The 25,216-nt window shown below is 41.4% G+C and overlaps 2 protein-coding genes across 2 annotated transcripts in view; one reads left to right on the forward strand and one right to left on the reverse strand.

The window, feature by feature from the left end:
- Window positions 1–5,185, forward strand: part of LOC103393281 (protein shisa-8) — a 49,489-nt gene extending 44,304 nt beyond the window's left edge. The window contains exons 4-5 of the mRNA XM_025064701.1: window positions 3,154–3,479; window positions 3,562–5,185. Coding sequence (XP_024920469.1) covers window positions 3,154–3,479; window positions 3,562–3,732 — 497 coding nt within the window. The 3' untranslated portion in view covers window positions 3,733–5,185. The remainder of the gene's footprint in view (window positions 1–3,153; window positions 3,480–3,561) is intronic.
- Window positions 5,186–20,285: 15,100 nt separating this feature from the next.
- Window positions 20,286–25,155, reverse strand: LOC103393280 (desumoylating isopeptidase 1-like). Its single transcript, XM_017040627.2, has 6 exons — window positions 24,492–25,155; window positions 24,263–24,284; window positions 23,986–24,055; window positions 23,588–23,697; window positions 23,318–23,440; window positions 20,286–22,371 (listed from the first exon to the last, which is right to left on the reverse strand). Exons 1-6 carry the CDS (start codon window positions 24,580–24,582, stop codon window positions 22,281–22,283), a joined length of 507 nt encoding a protein of 168 aa, XP_016896116.1. The 5' UTR covers window positions 24,583–25,155; the 3' UTR covers window positions 20,286–22,280.
- Window positions 25,156–25,216: the final 61 nt, after the last annotated feature.

The following is a 25,216-nucleotide window of genomic DNA, read 5'->3' on the forward strand; positions in this document are numbered from 1 at the left end:
GAAAGCGTTGCATCATGGCTCTCTGGTTTTTCTCCACTGTAACAAGATGGAAATGTATTCATTTCTGAGTTTGTGTCTTTACTTGCGAAGGGCTGATTGATTTGCTACAGGTCATTTTCCAGGGGAACATTCTTCATGGAATAAACAGAGAATTGGTTCCATTCACTTCCATGATGTTTTTGAAAAAAATAATTAAAATTCCCGTAGACGATCTGTGAACGCCGCACCGGTTTGAATAACATCTAATTATGCAGCAAGCGATGCAGATGATGATGTGAAATATTTAGATCAGATGCCAACATACCATCGGGGGTTTAAATATTTTATCAAATGTAAGAAATATTGCTGCGCTGATGTGACGAACAAGTGCACACAACACTGAGTCATGGAACTAAGGAGCCACAAAGGCAAACAAGCTTTGTTAGGTCACATGTGGCGTGTTATTACGGAGCCACTGCACATGTTCAGTAAGTGTTAGTAGTAGTAAAGTATTTAGTTAAAAATGAGAACAGAGTTCTCTTTAGGATCCAATATAATATTCCAGACTAGGTTCATGGAAGTCATATTGACATCGCGACAAAAAAAAAATCTGTTTAAAGAAATGCAGCTGCTAAAATGTGGCCAAATTGCAGGTAAAAAAAAATCTGTTTAAAGAAATGCAGTTAATACAGCTGCTAAAATGTGGGCAAAACAGAGCAGATACATTAACGTGTGCTGTCAAAGCATTAAACTGGAACAGATTATCTACAGGAGGCGCAGGTTTACCCCAGGAGTGGAAGCTAAGGTTGATAAAGTATTGTAAAAAATAAAATAAAATACGGTATCCACAGAAGAAAATAGTGGGAAAATGACTTGAAAGAGAACAAAACAGATGGAGTTTATCTGAATAAAAACCATAATCCTGTCTCAGAGGACTGTGCTGTCAGGTGCAGCTGCTGGCACCAGGGCTGGAAGGACACAAACGGACAATAATGGTGGAAAATGTGAGGAGAGATTTAGTCATTTATTCTTTGTGGCTGAACTGTGACGTATTTTACTCAACAGTTCCCCACACTAATGTTTCTTTAATGGTATATTTTAGACAATAAAACTGCCACGTCAAAAAAAAAACAATTGCTACAGTCCAATCACAACACATCATGTGACACTTGGACATCACTATGCACACAGCCAATCACCTTCTCCAAACTCTGCCGATGGTTACAGCCCTCAGGTCGGGTCGTCCTTCTTCTCAGACACACTGACACTCACATTAATCATGAAAGTTCTCAAGCATCTCAATAAAAAGGCAGTTTACAACCTCAGAAATCACACACACACACACATTTGTAAAAGCCACATTAATTGGCATTGATAACAATAGATTACACCCTAGTGGTCATCCATCATCACAGCAGACTATTGACAGATAACCCTCAGGTGTTCTTGTTTGGAGTGCAATAATAATAAGATCAGATATGGAGCCACTCAGTCTGTCATTCTGCCCTGGAAATAAAACCTGAGAGCCAGATGGCAGCTGCGTCCTGTTGTCTTTAAATAAATATCATGTCAAAAAGGAAATCTAATGGCAGTGATGTGGAGGAACAACAAAAAAGGAAACAAACAGCTTGGCTCTAATTTCACTACAGGGAAAAAAAAAAGAAAAAAAAAAGGAAAGCAGTCCAACAACAAGGTTGTCAGTGTCTCCAGGCCGAACATAAACACAGGGTCAAGTCCGACAGCTGAGGCTAATCTGACAGGACGTGCTCTGCCTTTCCTTCCTATATGTCTAGTGTTCAAACTGATTTTTATTTTATACGTTACCTCTCTGTACCTGTAGGGCGCTGGTTCCCTTTTTTTTTTTCTGCAAACCCAACATTTGCACAATTTCAAATACTTACATTTTTCCAACACTGAAAAAATTCCAATCTCACCAATATATGACGTTACATGATGGAATTTTGTCACTGTCTTGCCTCGCACCACACTTTGAGAACCTCAAGATATTCTCCACCGTTCTCATAGATCATCCCACAAAACAAAGACAACATCTACAAACAAAATATCTGTCATGGAAAATGAAGATATCAGGAGGTTTCAGGAGTGTAAAGTGTAAAAAAATAAATAAAAAACAAAGCCGCCGGGTAAAGCCTGATCTGGCAGTGCTAATGGTGTTAATTGCCTTTTTCCATCTGGTTTTCTCTAATATGACAGAAAAAAAATTCCAGGTCTACAGGCTACTTTAGTGTGAAAGATGCATGAAACATTCTGGAACGTTCTGTCCAATCATCCTTGAGGGAGCAGTTTGGTATACACCAGCGTGATTCTTCCTGCAAGTCTGTAACTGCATCTGAATCGGATGGGTTAGTCCTGGAAGAACCTGAACGGCCGAGGTGGAGCCCTGGCCTCCATCCTGTCGTGTATTTTTAGGGTGATTGTAAGGGACGCTGTCATTTGGTAGAAACTGAGTTCACCATCATTACTTTGTCAAAAACTCACCGACACTAAACCTTGCAAATTGCCTCCCACCCGGAACTTTCTAGGTGGAAGCTGTTTCAGCAGAAAGTGGGGAGCGAACGCACATCAACGCCTCTCGATTAATGTTAACGTTCCGCTATGATTTTATTTTAAACGGGCCTTAATCCCACGCCATTTTGTTTTGGAAATAGTGTGACATCGCTATTAAGATTATGTAAACGACGATTATGTATGACGCTTTATGACATCATTTGTGTGGTTTTCCAGAGACTGTAAATTGACTGGGGAAATGTTGAGCATCCCCTACTACGGTTGGCCACGGAGTTTACCAGTTATCTCTGATGAGGCGTTAAAACTTATGGACTGCAACAACCTCAAACATCATTTATTGATAAACAGCGCCGCTCGGCGCCACTTATTTTTTAGGGTGCAGTAATAGTTACAGGCTGTTCTTGTGCAGTGGGGGGCAATAAGTAGGACACGCCTTTGTTTGCCATGAAATGGTGCAGTGGGGGGCAATAAGTAGGACACTCCTTTGTTTGCCATGAAATATACTTTAAGACTTTCTGTGCGCTCTTGTTCATTAAGTGTCATTGTCTAATGTATGTATATTTCCCTTGGTGCTGATTGGTCAGAACCTGTTATCACTAAAATTCCAATGTCTGTCTTAATTGTCCCGTCTCTTTCCCCATACAGACACTTCCACACGGGACTTCTGCAAAAGCTACCCATTGATGGATTACACACACCGCCAGTCCCCGCCCTCTTTCCATCCAATCAACTTCCATCCTAAGGACAAGCCTTTCCTCCCACCGCCAGACATCCACGCACCGTTGGCCATCACTGTCAACACACCCCAAATCCCCAAGCCGAAAATTTCCAAGACCAACACCCACCCGCTCACGTCCAGCTCGGCGTTCAAAGTGTGGGACCCCAGTAAGAGCCACGTCTTGCACCCAATGGCCTCCCACATGACCCTGCAGGCGCACCAGCATCACCCTATTCAGCCGCAGCATCAAGGCGCACCAGCATCACCCTATTCAGCCACAGCATCATCAGACGCTGCATCATCAGACGCTGCACCAGCAGACGCTGCACCAGCAGACGCTGCATCAGCAGAACACCCGACGCCCGCTCTACTCCAACAGAAGGCAGTTCAGCATCGAGACGCTGCCGGAGCTCTTCTCACAGCCGCTGGGCTACGGCCACTCTCCACGCACGCTGCCCAAGCACAAGGGCCTGCCCACCAACAGCAAGACCGAAGTCACTGTCTGAACATGGGCTGAGCAGACGGACAACTGAGGACGTGAGGATGAGACCCGGTTGCAAAGGAAAATGTTGAGATATCTTTTTATATCCTCAGCCGTCACGGCAAGACACAAGCTGGAAATACCGTCATAGGACGACAGGACGTTTTTATGGTGCATTTTCCTCATTGTTGTTGATCATATTCCTTAAAATGTGGGTGATGTCAGTGTCAAGACCACTGGATTGAAACAACAACAGCAACAAGGGCAGCAGCATCAGCAGCATCAGCAGCATCAGCAGTGATGGTGGAGGACTGGCAGGTCCCGGCTGTGACTCTTTGAACCCAGCACCTCCTCTGAATAATTGAGTGGCCCCTTGGTGTGTTGGCACAGCCCGGTCCCCTTCTTCCTGTCAACTACCCCTGCATCTCAGTGACATCAGACAGAGGGTGAAAAAAAAAATTGTTCAAATCCTTTGCACAAGACACATTTTCCTCTTCACAGACCAAACCAGAGTCAGAGGGTGTTAGCAAAGCTCCGACTCCCAATCAGCGTAGACTGAGCCACCGGGGAATAAATGAGAATCAGGTAAACCAACCAGCACACACACACTCGGGCACACAAACACACACACAGACACACACAAACAGACTCACTTGTCAACAATTATAGAGGCTTCCCGGCAGCCACAGAAACCACTGAGGCACAGACACACGGCCTCGTCTTGTTTTTGTCGTAGCGGTTTGATGAGCAGCTAATCCAAGCCACAGCACTCTTGTGGCAGATGTTTACCTCTGAATCACCCCAGCATGTGTCATGATGCCTACAAACGGGGCAAAAGAGCTCATGTATCAAGAAATATCAGTGTGAAGCCATTGCTCCCCCACTTCCCTGTCGCCAGGCTTCACAGTGAGCTTCGCAAACGAGACTTTTTGTGTCAGAGAAATGTCAGCGCTGCTGCATGTTGGTGCCAAAAGATGAAAATCCTCCACGTTGTCCCGTATATCCGTCAACATCTACTTCACGGTTTTCTACATGGTGATATCAGTTCATCTCTGTCACAAACAGAAACATATTGATTAAGACCACAGTGTGTACATGTAGACCAGGCAGTGGTGCATTGCAGTGACATTGTTTCTACCATGGCTGCTCCCGAACACAGCTGTGTGGCGTGATGTGTTTACTGCTGCGAAGCAAACATAATCTGAGAGGCTGGAACCTTGTGTCACTGCACTGCAATTTACTTCAGTCTGTGTTAATGAAGTGCTTTAACACTTGCAGTGACTCCTGCACCTCCACAAAGAGAATCAATTTAAACAAAACTCTTTTTTTTTCTGAGAGAATTTGCTTGTTTGTTTGTTTCTTTTTGTAACATTTTAGTTTCAAATCTTTGCCATTTGTTTTATTTGGCTTTGTCCTCTGCCTCCTGAATTTCAAATGGCCAGGATAACGTCGTAGACCAGACATAAGTCAACCATAAAGATGACGTCCATGTAGAAATATGATGAAGTTCTTCAAGTGAAGCCCAAAACATTGGATGGAATAAATGAATATACAATAATGTTGGGTAGTTTTATAATGAAGAAAATGATCCCAATAGAAGGAAAAAGAATAAAGAATAAAACATTAGAAAAACAAGGCATTTGAGTAGTCTTGGGCATGATGAACATCCACGGCAGTCCAATAGAGTAGTCTTGGGCAAGATGAACATCCACAGCAGTCCAATAGAAACAGTAGTCTTGGGCAAGATGAACATCCACGGCAGTAAATTTTATTTAAATGAATGCCTTTGACGTACAAATGAAGGGTAAAAAGATGGCTACCAGCCCAATGTTGATAAAATTGATAGAATTAGAATTTTAATTTTTTTTGTGAATATAAAGAAGGAAAGAAAGAACATAAGAATAAGTCGTGGTACAGTGTGGTCCTCAGGCTCCGTGCATGCAAGAACAATTTCAATTCAATATACATTAAAGAACCAGAGCAGCCCAGGACACAAACAACCAGATGCTTTGAGGAAATTTCCAAAACAGACCATACAATCAAGTAGAAGCCAAGCAGAAATGTCAATCCCCGGAATTTTTTCCCGAATTTGCATCTCAGTTTTATGAAGCGGGGCATGTACATAAGCAAATAAAACGAGCAGTGAGGTAAAATCTTAATGGGACGGAATAAATTAGCAATGGAGCACGTGTTTGGAATGCTGCAGAAGCTTCTCCATGTCAGCACTCTAGGAAGTGAAGAGGCCTCTCAGTAAGTCGTTGGAATGCTGCCTGGGAGCTGCTATTGTCATAAGGGCTCAGCATAATGTGGATCACGAATACAAAAGCATCAGACGGATGTACGTGGAGAGTGCATTGAAAGCATCTCCTCTTACGCCTCTCCATACATTTAATGCTGTGAAGTCTTTAATGAACATGTTGTGTGGAGTGTGGGTTTTTTTTTGTAGCACTGAGTTGGTGCATTGTCATTTTAAATGCCAATCGTCTATCCTCTGAACTAGCACTAGCGAAAGGTTCTCCAAGATCCATTCTCAATCACAAAGCAGGAACGACAGTGGGTAAACAAGCAATATGTGTCAGTTAAAGCAATAAGAGCCCAAACGACCTGAGTGTATCATAACTGTCTGGTCCATCCATCCGTCAGGAGCCGCTCGGAGTCGAGCAGTGACTGCTGTGAGATGTGGCTTTTAAAGCCAAGAGGGGAAAAAGCTGATGGAAGCAGTAGGAATAAAAACAATGACACACTGGCATAACAGCAGGCCCACATTAATTAAATTTACATCCAACCAACTGCGTCAACGGCAGCCAAACGATACGCAGCATGTTTTTGAAAGACGGTCACATTGCTTTCCAGTAGGCGGCAGTATTGTGTAAATTGATCAGATTTTTCATCAATGAACTCGATGAAACAAGGGAGGTTTTTACAAGAAAATAAAAAAAGAATAGTGAATACAGAAAATTGTTCTTTATTGTTCCATTGGAATAACAGGAGGCAAGGAATAAGTCAATGTCTAAAGCTTTGGCTGGAAAAAATTATTTGTCATGTCAATTTTTCCCTGTTCTGCTCTCTGCTGTTTGTTCCACCTCCTATAAATATCCTGTGACGTTGGCTTAAAGGTAAAGTCTGCAGCTACACCAACAGAGCTGTTATTCTTGTGCCTGGACGTCATGACAACAGTTGACAACAGTTGTAATCACATTATGGCACCAGGATTCAAAGCTGCACTGACGCAGAGATTCGTTCCTGATCATCTTCAGTCAAAACAAATTTGATTGGTTTGTGGGGATTCTGCAGCACAGGTGCCACCACCGCACAACGAAGGTGTGCTGAGAAACTACTTCCTGGATCCAGGATTCTTCTTCCCCTTCAATTCTGGATGAACTTCTGTGGTTGACATTTTTAGAATTTAAAAAAAAAAAAAAAAAAAAGCTTCTGACCGTCCACATTTTTGCCTCTGTTTTGGAAGATGTAAATACTTGAACACCTGCACAAACACACATGCGCACATGGGAGGAAAAGAGGTGTAACACTATTTATATCTTCTCTATTTTGTCCACAACGTTTGTGGTACGAAACAGGACCAAAAGCCTTGGATCAGGAGAAACTGAGTACACCTAACTGATGCTCCCGGATCCAAAAGAGAAAAGACTGCTGTGACTCTTTTGGACCATCAGCTTAGCGTGCCTTTTACTCAATCTCTCCTGATTTTTTGCAGACTATGGCGCCACCTGCTCTTCCTCAGAGCTAACTGACTGTTTGTTTGTTAAACTTCCTATAGAAAAGAAACATGACAAGTATTCTACTGCAGGTTTTCTGAATGCAACCTGGTAGACATACTTGGGCTCCATGGTCCTTAGCAATATAGAATAATGTGTCTGGTTCTGTTGTTTCTTCGTTTTCCTGTCAATTTTAAATTGTTTTGGCACTTTTTTTTAAAAAAGAAAAAAATAATGGAATCTATCGGAACAACAACGTTCACAGACGGACAGTTTGAAGTGCTTCCAGGTTGTAGACTTATGGCCTCTCCACCCTTCACTGAATCTAGTTTACCACCAGACGTCATATGGTAGATGTGATCTTTTGAGTTTCATTGTAATGTAAACATGAAGACATGTATTTATTGCTGAAATATATTGTATGTATAAAAGCCGTCCGCCAACACATTAGCTGAAAGACGAAGGCGAGCGTCAGTGATTTGTTGGTCAGCTTTTGCATCTTAAAAAAAAGGATAAAATTGAAAAAAAAAAGTCATGCTTTGTTTCATGATCATTTGTAAAGGGCAGCGATAGGCTGTTTGTATTGCTACAGTGTGTACTACTTGTGTAAATATGTATGCTGTACCACTTGTCTGCTGTGAAATTTGTGGACTACTCAGCGTATATAAGGGCTTTTTATAGACATGAAAGCAGACTGGCCAATCAGACGCCACGCTCTGTGACTCAAGAGATTCCTTTTTTTCAAGAAAAAAAAACAATTTTCAAACACACTAAATCCTGTAAAAGTAAAGTTGAACGAAACGTTTGTAGGCCCTCATAACACATTGGAACGTGTGACCTGTTTGAATAAAACTTTCAAGAAAATCAAGTGTCTGTTGTTTTTAGCTGATAATAATTAGCTGTGAAAAACAACCCAGTAGGTGGCAGTACTTAGCAAGATAAGCTCAGTTTATCCAGGCCTTGGAGCAGAGTGACCCGTGTGTTTTTTAGCCCTGAGGTGTGTGACATCATCCAAGGTCACAGTAAAGCCTCTTCCGTCCTCCTCTGAGCTGCACGCTGTCAAAAGGCCAATTATTTCTACATCAACAAAAATCACATGCACAGGCACAAGAGGTCGAAGCTCAGTGTAATGCAACGCAAACAACGAGGAGTGAAGACTTCCAGAACACTCACAGCTACCGCAGGACAACGTTTAAAAACGCATTCCACTTTGACCAGCGTGTTGACACACTGTGACTAATGGTCAGAGCAGCAGCTTCTTCACAAGTAGATCAATAGACAAATCCACTTCACGGTGACTCATTTCATTTTCAACTCAACAACTGATGACTAACGAGACGATAAAGGTGAGTTCCCTTGATTCGTTTTGACACCGATAATAAGACACGTTTCGGGGGAAGCAACGCAAAGAGACAGAAACACAGAAAAGCCTACAGACGTAGAGCAACATAAACCTTACATGTGGACAAACAATGTCAGGATGTGTACAGGAAGTCAACATCTGTGCCTGGAGCTGGAGCTGAAAGAGGTCACTGCACGACGCCGTATGACACGTGGAAGATGTTGATGCGATGAAAAAGGCTACGAACGTGTTTATTAAAGGAAACAACGAGGTGATGATGTCATTTATCTTCATATTCACGCAGCATAAAGAGGGAAATATGGTTTTATAATATGTAGTATTTCAACATGGACAAAAGAGTTCAAATTAAATCTGTATGAATGCATGTGTGTGTGTGTGCAGTGAGGGCAGTGGTGGGCAACATGTCCAGCTGTCACTGATGTCACAGTTCATTTGTGTGTCTCAAGGGTTTGGAACAAGTCCATCACAGAGAACAAAAGGCCAAATGCCACAAACCATGTCCACATTAATCTCTCTCTCTCCCTCTCTCTCTCTCTCTCTCATCTGTCCTCCACTCTATTCCACATACACAGCTCCAAAGTCAGCCCTCTAGGTGGCAGTAATGCAAATTAAACACGTATACACCACTGGTCCACAGACCAGATCTACTAAAAATTGTTGGCTCTCCAAGGACCAAGTACCAAATTAAACCTTCCTCTTCTCCCAGAATGCAAATTTACAGCAAGAATTTCCACGTGACAATTGAGTTGGGGTGGATAAGTCTTCAAAACCGAGGTTTAACGTCAGGGTTTTGGCAGGTGTACAGCTCCTGAGAGCAGGCAGCGCTGTGATATATTTAGCGCCCCTCGGTATCCTCACCACAGTCTGTCCACTGATTTAATTTTAAAGGAAGATAAAGAAAGTGATCTAAAAGAAAATGGAGCCAAATGTCTCAAATCTGCAGCCAAAAAATATTCATCCCACTCCAGAGTGGGGGCCGTGCTGGCAGTTGACCAGCCCACCTTTCTCACCCGTGAAAAGGTTTGAACCAACACCTGACAGGACCAGATAACACAACAGCCAGCCAGATGATAATACACACACACACACACAGACACACACACCCAGACTCGCTGAAGCACCAAAATCACCAGAGAAGAATAAGGAGGCAAAGGCAGGCTGGTGTGGAGGCGTATCCTGTCCCAGAAGTAATATTGTCAAAGAGAAAGCGAGACTGAGCCAGATAATACCAGGAGAAGAAAGGGAGGACAAAAGAAATCAAAGAAAAGGGAGATGACATTTCCAGCTGTGCGGGGGGGTGGGGGGGGGACCAGGCGAGAGGCTGACATGTTTGCTGTAGAACAGAGAGGCACACCGAACAGAGAAGGCTGTGGGGAGAGAAACACAAAGACGGCAGGAGGAGGAAGAAGCAAAAGTGCAGGGTTTGAGTCTGGTGCTGCTGGAGCGGAGCTGACACCAGCAGGTGTGTGGATGGAGGTTGATCCAGCCAGCAGTGGTCGACTGGGGCGTGAAGAGCTGGACATGAGGTCACGGAGAACTGAGAAGAGTCACAGAGAGTCAACAGTGGATGGATTTACTCAATATCACTTAGCTGTTCTAGAACAGTCTCTTTATGTTTGAATGAAGGCAGTGGTTCTGTGGCCTGACATTAGCAGATGTTTATGACCTACATCCATTCACCTGCAGTTTAATCTCATCTTCCATGAGTACTGTTCTCTCATATACAATACAAAGACACACTGACACACACACATCCCCAGACATACAACCAGAAAAAGAAAAAAGCTGCAGCCGGCCGTCAACACGGAGAAAATACTAGCTTATAATGCTAGGTTTCACAAGCTAGCCTAGTACCAGTTATTAGTTTCATTGGCTGCTAACAAAAGCACACGTACATTACAGGGCTCCAGTGTGGAGGCAACAGTGTGTTTGACAAACTACTACATGTGTTATCTCTGTAATTACAGCAAGCGCCGTTGATATGACCGGAGAGGCAGGCAGAACAATGGGGTTGGCAGTGATAACGCTGACACTAATTAGTTGTAGTCACAACGGTACGCACAGAACACTAACAGAAATGTGTGTGTATATATATAGTTATATATATACACTCACACACACATACAGTATATATATATGTATGTCTGTGCAAAAACAGAGGTAAAGATTAAACACAGGGAGAAGAACGCTGGGCAGCATTACTAACTGTAGAAGTACAGATTCAAAATGTGAGGGAAGAAACTATGGTTAACAGAGAGGGGAATGCCAAGACACACAGTAGGATAAATGCAGGTAAAGTTTGGAAACCAGATCAAATGAAAGAAGAGAAGTGAGAAAGGAGACGTTTCCACAGAGATCACTGCAGTTAGATGGATGTCCTGCATCAATATGCTCCATCAGCCACTCCATAAACTCAATTAAAGAGCTCGTCTCCTGAGAAAGGACCGGCTCCGTCTTCATCTGTTTGTCTAAATCTCACTCTCATCCCTCCATCCCCTCGGATCTGGGGGGAAATCTGCCAGTCGGCGCTAATTCTTCAAAACCCTGCCTCAGTAGTCAGAGGTAATATCATGAAGAAAATCTCACCACTGCTGACATATGCCACACAAATAAGTGATTTGTGAACATCGCTCTGAATTTTCACGATTTCATACCAAAACGACCTCAGCCGAAATTTGAAACGGAACAAACCGTTGATGCTTCTTTCCACTGGAAACAAATCAAGAGGCAGAGATTTTATTACCACACTGACAGGTGAAATAGCTCCTGCCTCCACCATCAGAACAACAGGGATATAAAAGAAAGGGAAGATAGAGACGAGCGCCCCAGACGACTTCATAAAGCGTGGACCGGCACCAATCAATACATCTTTTTAAAGGGGAAATGATAGAAGATGGAGAGGTGGGCAGCAGACAGCACATAAAAGTGATGGATAGATGGAGCCAAGACCTCCTGCACAAAATTAATTAAACTTAAGGGAATTCATAGTGATTGGACACATCCGTAATTACCTTGGCTGGGACTGTATGTGTGTGTGTGTGTGTGTGTGTCCCTGAGTGTGTAATGATGTAGTTGTGTTTAGAAGAAACTAAACTGTGTTTTATGTGTGCACTTTTAAATTAACTTTTAGGAAGTAAACTCCCAGCCCATAAAGGAGTCATGTAGTGGGGAGGAGACTCACTCACTCACTCCTCAGTCTGACCAGTGGACCATCAGTCCTAGCCGACTAGGGAAACACCAGCACTTAATCAGCCAGTGTCATTTGTGATTTTTCACCCCATACGTAACTTTTATTTCTCCACTAAAGGTTTGCTGAGTAAGCTTCTGACACCAGCGTAAAAACCAATCCACCACAACCTGCTGACCTCCGTGTTCTACCACCAAACTAATATTGTTGCTATTATTCAAATGTTACTGGCATACAACCTGTTATGCAAATATGACATCACAGAGTCACAACCAAACAATAAAAGAAGACATTCAATTAAAAAACTGGATTCAGAGGTTAAAGGCAACTCAAATGAACATCCGCAGCAGTAATAGAAAAACAACAACAACAACAAACACAACAGTAACTATAAAATATACTAATTGTTACAGTGACTAAATCATGTCAACGTTAGCTTCCCTTTAGCATAAAAGGCTTATTATGTATTTTCATTCATTTTGTGCCAAGACAAAAAAAAATTCAACCTTAATCAGTCACATTTCTGTGTATATTTTTTATGCATTTCAGAAAATAATTATCGAAAATCCAACGCTGTTTTAAAGACTTTTGTCTATGACAAACAAACAAACCTACCTGCTGATGATGATGATGATGATGATGAAGGCCTGGCTTTTTCTCCTCCATCCTGTTTCTTCAGGTTCAACAAACCGCTACAGTTCAGAGCCTGGAATAAATATCGATGTATCAAACTCCCGTTTTCAGTTTCACGATATTTAGTAAACATTTATTAGATATTATTAAACTTTGTTTGTTGCTGCTTCACCTCTCCTCACTCCAGAACAGCTCAACGTTGTTTAGTTCCTTTTCCATCTTAAGGCGGGCCCTTCGGGCCGTCCTTGGACACCTATTTTTAATTCAATATTAACTTTTTCCAGCCAGGTGCTAACCGCAGGGCGAGTCAGCTTACGTCATCACGCTGTGGAGACGCTACGGACACGCGTCTTAGGTTGCCAGGTTATGGGTTTAAAGGAATAATTCTTCAAGAAATAATTTTTTAACAAGTTAGTGGCCCCAAAGCCAGTCTCCCTTCATTGGAGCAACTTCACGGTTGCTGTTAAATTGGCTTGACCTCACGGCACATTTGTAACAGATTTTATTTAGCAGAAATTACAAATGTGGGGCTTTATATAATAAGTAATAGATAAGTCACTGAAGTATTTTGTGATCTGCATTCAATACATTGATGAAACTGGAGGAGTTGGTGACACTGGGTTTTGGGGCTTGCTCAAGACCTGGTGGGGCTAGGATTTGAACCAGCAATTCCCCCAATCATAAAGCCGATCCAAGAACACAATCTACCCAAAAAATAATGAAGAAAACCTGGCAACCATTCACAGTTTTGGAGTTATAAATCAAGCAACCTTTCCCTTGAAGTTAAACATGTTGAACAGTAAAAACTGTAAAGAGTTTAACATGTCACAGCCCTTGGGAGGAAAGACAGCATTATTGGGAAATCATTAAAATAAATAAAAACTTCTACAGTTTTCAGCAGGCTGAGCTGCATTGTAAATTACGCTCGGATAAACAGAAAAGTACAAGAGAAAACGTTAATTCAAATCGACTCTAATTAAATTTGATGCTCACATTAAAAGCCATCTGCTAAATGGCTCCAACAATTTGGAAGGATATCGTCTAGGAGACGGTGCTCACCAGAGTTTGGTTAACCTGCTGTTTCTGGAGCTCTTCCAGAGGAACAAATCCGCTGATGACTGCACACACACACACACACACACATCTACAGTGTGAACAACAGCAGTTAGGGCTGCGTCCTGTCAGATCCACTGCACAATCACAGCAGCTGAGAGTTGGATTCTCAGTTTCCACATTTAGTGTCAGTGTCATCCAAGCATGTGAGGCAACTGTGGACAAATGTAATAATAACCATAGAACAACAAAGGAACTGGTTGTACACTGAAGATTTAAGTCTCTTTTTAATAAAATATTTAATTAAATTGACTTGCTATAAGACTTTAACAAAATATATATGAAGGTAAAGTATATATATATATATATATATATATTAAACACAAAGAATACAAGTGATATATATAAAATATATATATGATATAACAGATATATTTAGGAGAATATAGCACTAGTCATAATGGAAAAGGTCCAGAAATAGTTCATAAATTTGTGTTGTGCATATGTGAAGGGTGTAAAAAGGTTGAGGAGGAGAAGATGCCATTGTGGGGAAGGAATGTCTCTAATTTAAAAAACAAAAACAAAAAAACATAATGATTACCAAGTCCAAAGAGTTACAATTTTTTTTTTCTCCCTCCTGTCTTTTCTCCCATTTGACCATGAAGATTCTTTCCCAGCTGCTGTCTTTCGCCACTTACACCGGATTAGCAGCGAGGATGTCAAATGACACTGTTGGAAATGCAGCAAACGAGTGTCTCCAAAATAGACACACACACATAGTAGTTTCAACTGAACAGATGAGTAGAGAAAAAAAAAAAAACTCGAAAAAGTTTTCCACCTCGCCAGCAGAACTCCTGGCGAGAAAGAAAGGACGTCATGAAGATTTTTTTTTTTTTTTGCTTACATTAGATAAAATTTGAATTGCTCTGGGCTCATATGAACCGAAATAGACGTCAACGCCTTTCCCATTCAGGGTTGTGTCTTCTCTGACAGTTAATTAGGTAAGATTTGCATTTAGATTTGCAGAGAGCCATTGTTTTGCTCCAGCAGGTCACACCCCTTTTTAATCAGTCTCACTGGGTGAATAGATGTGACACCTGTGAGCAGCAGAATTAATCCATTACCCCGCGCTCTGCAGTTCCTCGGCCCGCCTCACCCTCTGGGCTGCCACGAATGATTCGATCGCGGTCACTTCAGGTTAAATCAGTCCAGGCTGCCGAGCAATGCCAAGGAATTCCAACACATCATTAGAATTACTTTGGACGCTAAGAGATCTCCATCGCCCTCCCCTCCCTTACGGTCTTGTGAATTCATAATGCATGAATGCAGGACTTCTGATTTTGGCCGTCTGAAGGTCGTGGTTGTGATGACGCAAAGACTTGACAAGAGCAGAATTTGAACGCTGAGATTCTGAAGCTCGTTGTCTTTGTTTCCCCCTTTTTCTATCCTCTTTTCCTTGGTTGTAAGATCAATATTTCATGCTATAATTTGGGAGCAAACCCTCTGTGACCAACAGACTCCAGAGTCATAAGAACTGTAGAACCCAGTGGCTGAAGTGAAGCAGAGGCCGACCATGTTTGTGTGTTTTTCTTCCTCCTTCCCTCAGGTCTGTTTCTCGCCGTCCCTCTGTCCAACTCTGTCTCTGTTACTCTCCTCTCATTTGTTCGAGGCGGCGCTCTCTCTGCCTCCGCTTTGCTGCTCTTCCTTTTTCTTCATTGTACTGTCGTGTGTTTGCTCAGGGCTACTTGTTTAAGCTCAAATAAATCCAGCCAGAGTCGGCGGGGCCTCGGCTCTCAGGCTCACAACGAGAGACTTTCTTTAACAGAGGCTGAAAAATGACACACACACAGTTTATATATACATATATATATAAAAAGTTATAAATAAAGAAGTGCAAATAGTAAACTTCAGCTGGGTCTAAACAAATATGCAATTATCTCATTTCACCGGGGGATTGTCCCAGAAAAGCGGGCCGCCAGTCACTGTCAAGACTTTATATTCATGCACAAGGAAGACTCGTTTACTTTGCACTTGTAACACACACACACACACACACACACACACACACACACACTGCTGTGTGTCAGAAGCTGAAATATCTCCATAAAACCGTGTGTTTCTTTGACAGCTTAGTTTGACAGAAATATTCCTTGTTCCTGTTACAGGGGCGTAAAAAAAGGAAGTCTCACAGTGGAAGAATAAAGCAGCTCTGCTCTGAGAGTTTCTTTTTTAATCTGCTGCTGCTGTTCAATATTTTTTATATACATACATATAAATATATATATATATATTCAGCTCCTGTTGTCACAGATATTTAAGAATACAGAGCTTAAATTTAAGCACAAATGTGTCCTGTCACTGCTCAGAGGAAGAACAGAGGAAACACCGTTGTCCATATTTGGTCTCCTTCCAGCGACAAGTTTAAAACATTGTGATGGTTTCCTCTGAGGGGAAATAACACTGTTGGATGGAGAGAATAGCCTTTGGAACGTGGAAGCTGCCAGCTGGCTGAACTTCTCAACGTTCCTAAAAATGTCCCCAGATCTGCCAACTCTCTCCAGAACCTGTCAGAGATGTGGTCGTCCGCTGCTTTTTTTGTCCGTCTGTATCATCCCCTCAGCATTGTGATATTTTGGCTCTCATCTACAGCTGTAACACATGATGGTCACGTACACATCCGCCATCGAGTCCTCTGTGTGACTGTGCTGTTCAGGAAGGCAGAGAAGTTGGTGACAGCGAACGGTTTAAACAGAAGGTGAGTCAATAAACAGGCGGCGCGACGGTGACGCACGAGGTGTTGGTGTTGCAGTGGTGAAGACACTCCAGTGGACGGACACCTTCAAGGCCTGTGAAAGACTGTCAGTAAGTTATATTTAGAATGTTTACATATGAATCATGTGAGGTTAGCATTGAACATTTAAAAAAAAAAAGCTGGATTAGTCAGTATGGAGCAGTTAGACCAGTAAAATAAAAATAAATAATAATTTCAATAATAAAATTAAGTATGAATAAAACTTGAATCTTGAATCTAAGGACAACTGTTCTATAAAGACAGACTGAAAATGACATCATAAAACGTTCAATGTTAGTGAAATTCTGATGAAATTCCCGCTGAGTTTTTACTCACTGTGACATACTTTAAATCTCCCAGAGTGCTTTGCTCGTCAGTCTCCAGCATTATTATAAAAATAAAGCAGTGTGTTGGCGTGTGGAAAAGAGAGAATAAAAGTATTCCCTCGGACATTCTGTTTCCTTACAGTCAAACGCAGCTCACATTATAAAATCTATTTTCAGCCCAGTTATAACGGCTCTGTCACAAAGGAGAATTATTTACCACAATTTACAGCCTGTGAACGTGACCTCATTTATCTGAGTCACTTTACATGACATTTCATGTCAAAGTTCTGTTTCAGAAAGTATTTGGACATTTGTACGTTTGCGCTGATGCCTAGCTGTAAGGAGGTCATCGGTTTGCTTCCCATTTCAGATCAATTGCCCTTTGGCCTTTGCATGGTCTCCATGAGTGTGTGTTCATTCTACAAAGCTGGTCACATTGGTTCAAAACAGAAAAAAATCCCTGATACACCTTTTTTTCATTTAATCCTATAAATATTCTCTAAAACAACAGCGCAAATATGTGAAATTACTGAATCACTGTGACCTTTAAGAGCAAAATTAAATCATTATTGACATTTAATTTTGGGCCGGATCTGGAGCGGTTCCTGTGCCGGAAGTGGCCCACGGGCCAGGAGTTTGGGACCCACAACTACGTAGGTGTGGTGAAAATGGGAGTAAACTTATGTTTAAAGTATGTTTGAAAGACAAATTTTACAGTAGAAATGTCACACACACGTGCACGTGCACGCACAGGTGGGGACAACTCAAGGGCACTCCAGGAATCGGGCAGGAACGTTGAGTGATGCAGCAGACGGTCTGGAGGACACGTCACATGTATGTATTTATGCAGTTCTCTCAGCCTGACACGAACACAACAGCTGTGGACGGAAACGGTTCTAAAACACTGACCCGCACCAGCTGGTTGGTCGTTTCCCAGCTGGGCGTCTGTGGTGGGAGATGACAAGGTGGAGGCGTCGGTGGTGGGAGATGACAAGGTGGAGACGGAGGGGTCGGGGACTGGGGTCGGGGACTGGGGGGGGTAAAAGAAGTGGGGCAGAGGTGGTAGAAAAGGACAAAGTGTCAGGGGTGAGACAAAAGTAAATCTCACCGTGTGTGGACTGTGGTGGTGAGAAACACAGACGCTGAACCAGTGACACCGAGACCATGAAGTCAAGATGTTTTTTCACACTTCACAGACCTGAACTTTAAACAGGTTAATTAACAGCCAATAAAATTAGTTTCTATAAAAATTAAAATCAGTTCAACCATCGTCTCATTTTTTTTTCTCATTTTCTGGTCCATTAAACATTTTTATATAATATTAACAGTCTACTACACTGTAAATGACTTTACACAGTATGTAAATATTTCTGTTCTTTTTTTTTTCTTTTAGTTTGACACAAAACAATGAGACAAACACCCAGTGACATTCTGTGACATTTTTCCCCCCGTTATTTTTGCATGGATGCTTTTCTAAAGTTATCCTGAAAAAACCTGATCTGAACTCCATGTAATGGCTGCAGTGTCTCAGTCAGTTACAGATACTAAACAAATATGGATGATAGAAAATGATAGAGGTTAAGAAACAAGGCCGGAAGATTCAGAGGAGGAGGAGGAGGTGCAGCCAAGCAGAAGAGTTCTCGGGTTAATTTAGGATTAGGACAAAGCAAACGAGTAAGGAGGCAGGAAACGGAGAGGGAGGGAGGGAGGACGGAAAGAAGAGAATGATGGTAGGAAGGATGGGAGGAAGGAAGGAAAAATGGAGTTGGAGAGAGAGTAAGAAGTAAGAGGAATGGATGGAGACAGAGATGAAGAGAGGTAGAAAGGGAGAAAAGGAAGAAGGAAATAAATGTTTCAAACTCTGAGAAGGTTTCTCTCTTGAATCGACCAGAGAATGAACCTTTTCTGCCAGAATCCACTCCACTCCACTCCACACACATGAAACATGACAATCACGCTGCCGCTCCCTCACTCAGCTACTGATAAATATTCACAGCTCAAAGAAGCAGATTAACCTTCAAAAATGGAACAGGTACCGTTTAATCAGGTACATCTGGGGTGAGTGCATTTGTACCTGTCCCCCTCGTCTCTCTGTGGACAAAAATCAGCAGCCTCTCAACTGTGGCTAATGTTTTATCTGTCATCACAACATTCCACTTGAGTTTATTGTCTTTTTGACCTTTTCTCAAAATGAAAAATTCTGTTTGTTTATTAGTGAAGCACCAGAACAGCACCAACTCCAAGTACCATCAATATTACCAACATTAAATCACAGCAGCACAGAATTAACTCACCTAATCCCAATAGGAATCATATTCTATCGTGTACCACTAGAGGGAGTCTAAGAACCAGGAGCGGTAAGCTTACCATAGTTTGAGAACCATAGTTTAACAACTCCTAAACACAGGGACATTTTTGTTTTCCATTAGTCAAACATTGTTAACTTTTTACAACAACAGTAAAAGCAAAATCTTAAACATCTTTTCGGAGGAAGCGCTGAGTCCTCGTATGTGTCTTGGAATAATTTATCAGCACAGCAGGGGGAGTTAGTGAGTCTGTGATGGAGGTAACTAAGTTTGCCAACTTCCAGCAGGATGACGGTGCCCTTGAATTTGGACAGAGGGTTTGTCAGAGACATATAAATGCTCCTGACTGTGACACTTTACTGGGCTGATTCAGCTTCCTGCCCCTGGGAAACAAGGACAGTGAGTAACTCTGAGTCTGGCTGCTAAAAAAAAAGGAAAAAAAAAAAAAAAAAACAGGGCTGAAGATCTCAAGGCAATGGACCAAGAAGGCTTTACATCTGTTTGCACTGCAGCGATGCCGCACAGTGACGAGGTGTATTTACCATCTGTACGTGTCAGGCCTTCTGTGACTTCATGATTGATGCCAGAGTTTGGATGGGACGCGGTATCCTTTAGTTATGAAAGTCAAAGAACTGAAATTTTTTTTCTTTAGTTATGAAAGTCAAAGAACTGAATTTTCTTTTGTGTGTGACGTAAACTCCCTTTTTTTCAATGATTGGTTTGAATTTGGGCCAGAGACACGTTGATGTTTTAAAATCAACCTTCATTGTTCATTAATTCAGGTGCTTGGACATGATCCGATATGAAAGGATTCATTTACATTTTTATTATCATTACTGTTCCTCATTGACCTTGACGTGTCCCCAACAGCCTCCGTTTTGCTGAGCAGTCACTTTGTCCCCAACACACACCGTGACACGGTGATGGTGAGCTGATGGTTGGTGTTGGTGGGTTTTTTTTGTTTTTTTATTTGTGGTTCTTTAAAGTAGTGTATCAAAATGGACGAGCAATACTGAGTCACAGCTTGGTTGAAAGTTATGTGGGTATTTTTAAAAAAACAACCGCAACTGTCTTTCACAGGCTTCACTAACAAATGACTGCAGAGCAACACTGACGCTCTGTGGACACTGTGCAGAGCAACACTGACGCTCTGTGGACCCTGCGAGTACTGCAGCTACTTGAGCAAATAAAAAGTGAACATTATTATGTGTGAATAGACATGTCTCAAAAATGCTTTTATTCCATAAGCCTCCAATTTCAAAACAACCATTTCATCATTTTACCAGCAAATTAAATTCACCGCAAGTTTGACACATTCACTACAAAACCTGATCTTGAGTCACATCTGCTCATGAACCTGGTCTGATGTATCAGTCAGGCTAAGTGTGTGTGTCATCTTCTTATTATATGAACTAAAAATAACAGCCAGAGCCCAGAGAGGGGGCGTTTTGCAGTCACTGGCTTTATTCATTGATCAATTAACAAAACAAATCACACAAACGATATGCATTACTATTATGACTTAAATAAATAAAGCATAAAATCCATAAATATTCATTAAGTGTTAAGTCCACGTCACAGAAGCCAGCAACAGATCACAGCAGAACGAGGGCGGGGGCAGAAATACAATACAGTGGTCTGGTTAGTAGGTCAGTCAGTTGTTCAGCCATCCTGAGTGTTTTTAGCCTCTTAAAGGGGGATTCTGTTTCCACGGTCAATGTCTAAACGCTGCTAACTACCAGAAGTCGGCGTGAACTCTCAGCGCTCCCTGCTGGGAGGGCGAAGGGAGGGTTAGTTATTGCAGAAGGAGTTCAAAGTTAACGCTGGTTTCATCACTCGTTCTCGACATGTTGGTTTTTTGTTTTGTTTTTCTGTGCTTCTTTAATCCCCAACGCCTTGGTTTTATTTAAGCTGTGAGTGTTCAGCACGGCTCATGTGTGGCACATGATCTTAATCAGCATGTGTTTCATCTTTAATATACAGTATGTCACCAGACTGGGTGTTATTTGCAGTAGCAGACTGGGATTAGAGATGAAAGAGTTTAGATTATGGGCTGAACCGGCTGAAAATGAATGTGTGCTTTATGTCATCGTAGCATTGCCAAAGTTTATCTAGACTTTCATACAGTGTTGAAGCCTCTGTGCTGCAGCTCTACCAGCAGTGTGACAGTGTGAAGGGAAATGAAGGCACAGACAGAGGTGCATTGTTTGTCAACCACACTGCGGCGGCTGTTAAACGACTCAAACGTCTTGTTATTTAGTCGACAATGTAGTGGAAGCAGATTAAACATTAAATCTTCACATATGGCAAATACGAACATGTCTGAAGTCAAAGGGAATGAAATCAGGTTCATGAAGAAACAGCACCGTATGAAATGGAACTGGACCGCAGCTGAGTTTTACACAAGTTATAGTCATAGTTTTTTTTTTTTTTACAATTTCCAAAATTCTGTTAATTTTCACAAAAATAACAGAATCCACTCCAAAAATAAAGATAAATACTCAACAAAGATTGAATTCTCTAAAATAACCTCTCACATCTGTCACGGACGGTTCAGTATGACACACACTGAGAGAGAAAAGGAACTCAATATAAAACAAACATTTTAGGTACAAAACAACATGTGGTTTAAAATGATCAGCAAACAAACGGCTAAAATATAAAACAATATTAAAGTGCAATAATGAAAGATTATTGACAACAAAGGATCCATGGGCCGTTTTCACCCTCAGCCTCCACTGATATATGAAATAAAGATTTTAATTTTATATCAAACTCCATTGTAGTCAGCAGCAGAAAAACGTGAAAATAAAAAAAAATTACAAAACTTGGCGATGACAAAAAAGGTTTTTTTTAAGTTCATTAATTCAGCTTGATGCACTGGTGTGCCATGAGGTATTTAAATACTAGCAGATTTTTATGTTGTTTTTCATGGAGACTTGAAGCACCTCAGAATACCTGGTAAGGTTCACTGACTGTAAAAAACTGCTCACAAACATTCATCTGCTTCATCACGACTGTAGAAATGAGGAGTTGTTTTGAAACGTGCTGGTCTGGAAGGATTTTCCAAGTGAAAGACGGGAAAAGAAAAACCTTTGTTTTTCGCACTCTTCTGTGACTGACTACAATGGAGGCGACCTCATTATAACACTGTGATGTTGCTGCTGCTGCTTTGTTCACATTTTTGTTTTTTTAGCTTTATGTGTTTCTGCCGCCGTTGATGACGTTACCTCCTGAAGGAGCGATGTGAATAGAGTCCAGGATGGGCCGCAGCATCTGCCCGAACGGTCTGCAAACCGAAAAAAGTATTTGACCATTTGTTCCATCAGTTACAGTAAAAATAAATTTGTCAATAATAATTATTACTATAGAGAGCTTTTTATATCAAATTTATTTTTAACTAGAATTGGTTTTTTCACTGTCAATTCTGTGATTGGACCTGATTTCAAAAATGGACAGTAACCCTTTAACAGACAGAGAAATCACTGCGTGACTGGCAGAAGAGGTTCACTCACGTGGAGAGGACCTCAGAGGGAAGGTCAGTGATGTACGCGGGGATGGGCCGTCCTGTCAGGAACTGAGCCACCTCATTGGTGAAGGTGTTGCAGTTGTGCTCAAACAGACGATACTGGTCACCTCTGTGGCACGAAGAACAGAGAAGAGCTATAGATAAATCTTTAATTAAAAAAAATAAAAATGTAAAAAGATTTTTTTTTATCTCCAGAGACTTTCTGGTTAAAAAAAGATTTTAATAAAGACAGTGACCGAGGACAGTCACTCCACACCTGTATGTGCTTTCTCCCAGAGAGGAGAGATAGTCCATGAAAATTTCTTCAGACACTTCAGTCTCACCCAGCTCCACGACGGTGTCTGGGGGTCCCAGCATCGTCCCACCCTGGTCATAAACAAGAAAAACTCAAATTATACCAGACTGACGTGAAACCTGGAATATGAAAAAAAAATTTCCTGTGCCTTACAAGACAAATGACGCAGCATCTGCCCGAACGGTCTGCAAACCGAAAAAAGTATTTGACCATTTGTTCCATCAGTTACAGTAAAAATAAATTTGTCAATAATAATTATTACTATAGAGAGCTTTTTATATCAAATTTATTTTTAACTAGAATTGGTTTTTTCACTGTCAATTCTGTGATTGGACCTGATTTCAAAAATGGACAGTAACCCTTTAACAGACAGAGAAATCACTGCGTGACTGGCAGAAGAGGTTCACTCACGTGGAGAGGACCTCAGAGGGAAGGTCAGTGATGTACGCGGGGATGGGCCGTCCTGTCAGGAACTGAGCCACCTCATTGGTGAAGGTGTTGCAGTTGTGCTCAAACAGACGATACTGGTCACCTCTGTGGCACGAAGAACAGAGAAGAGCTATAGATAAATCTTTAATTAAAAAAAATAAAAATGTAAAAAGATTTTTTTTTATCTCCAGAGACTTTCTGGTTAAAAAAAGATTTTAATAAAGACAGTGACCGAGGACAGTCACTCCACACCTGTATGTGCTTTCTCCCAGAGAGGAGAGATAGTCCATGAAAATTTCTTCAGACACTTCAGTCTCACCCAGCTCCACGACGGTGTCTGGGGGTCCCAGCATCGTCCCACCCTGGTCATAAACAAGAAAAAGTCAAATTATACCAGACTGTACAAAAACACGTGAAGCCTGGAATATGAAAAGTATATTTCCTGTGCCTTACAAGACAAATGATGTCTTAGGAGATTTTAGTAAATGTTTGTTTTTGATTTTTACATATAAAGGTATGTCACATATAGAATTATTTGCTTTTTATTTGCAGGAATAACCTGACTTTTAATGAACCTATTATAACAACAACAACAACAACAACAGTCTGTGTCTGAAGAGATTGGTGAGACAGGAACTGGTCAGACTTACTGGTGAACAACTGGAGATCCCTTCACCACCGAAAAAGAACTCATCACCGTAGGCCACTATGGCTGTGTGCCTGAAAGAGAGAAATCATTCAGTTGACTTCATTTGAAGACAATATATATTGATTTCTGACTTAGGGACATTTTCAATAAAGAATGAACTTTGAACGGTATACACCAGTGTTACATAAATATGCTTTATCTTTATGCCTGTACTGATTCCTTCAAAGAACAAAAAAAAAACAATATCTGTAGGGTCAACAATAAAGAAAGATCCATACCATATCCCATCCAGTTGTTTTCCTGTAAAGACAGAAAATCCAGTTAAGATGGAGAACAACAACAATCTGTAATTGTTATCATTTCTGTTCATATTAACTAAAATTTACTTAATGAGAGTTTGACCAGAGACCGTTTGAACGAGACGATCATTTTCACGCGGTTTTCGTCATAATCACTTGTTTTCTCCGAGGCCTGGCTGAGTGCTGTTTTCCCCTCATCTGTACTCACCTAACATGATGGGACTGAGGCTGCGAGCCATTCCTCTGGACAGATCATAAATATACAGCTGGACGTTGTATCGTGTGGCATTCTTATCCATATTCTAACTCCCGGGTTTTGCTGTTTATTAAATGTATTGTGCGCCCGTTCGCTGGCTCGGCGATGAACCTTCAACCGCACAGCTGACTGGGCGGCGCTCGAAAGAATGATGTCATTGTGAACTTAACATATTTCCGTTTCCTCTTCTTTTCGGAATAAAAGCTCGAATATGCGCTTGAAAGAAAGTCACATCGTTTAAATATCTGCAAATAAGATATTTTCTGGCTTTAAAGCTCTGTAACCTAATGACTTGTAAAGAAAACAAATCGGATTATAAGGTTTTTATCTCGACTTAAATTAAAAAAGTTCCGCATTTCAACATAATGCTAACTGGTAATAAACGGGCAACAAAGTATAATTAAGAGCACATTTTGAAAGTATTTTACGCAGCCCAAAAAGGGACATGGGAAAATAAATAACCGTTTCTGGTGCTTACGTGTAAATTCCAGGTGCGCACTAGAAACTAATTCATTTCCAAAAACCAGCAGAGCTACTACCAGATCACTATCGTGATGGTGTGTAAAACCACAATTGTTAACAGTAGTAGGAAATTGTGACACCCTTTTACTTGAGTAAAATTCACTTTAGTGACCCAAGTATTGAAGAACCACAAGAGGGCGCTGGGTGGGGCTCTT

Source organism: Cynoglossus semilaevis, chromosome 17 (genome assembly GCF_000523025.1).
Source record: "Cynoglossus semilaevis isolate Cse_v1.0 chromosome 17, Cse_v1.0, whole genome shotgun sequence".
Lineage (NCBI taxonomy): Eukaryota > Metazoa > Chordata > Actinopteri > Pleuronectiformes > Cynoglossidae > Cynoglossus > Cynoglossus semilaevis.

Coding starts and splice junctions, on each gene's coding strand:
- LOC103393280 (XM_017040627.2), bottom strand. CDS start 24,582: ATGGATAAGAATGCCACACGATACAACGTCCAGCTGTATATTTATGAT. Junction 24,056..24,262: donor AAACAACTGGATGGGATATG/GTATGGATCTTT, acceptor TCTCTCTTTCAG/GCACACAGCCATAGTGGCCT. Junction 23,441..23,587: donor CTGGGAGAAAGCACATACAG/GTGTGGAGTGAC, acceptor TTCGTGCCACAG/AGGTGACCAGTATCGTCTGT.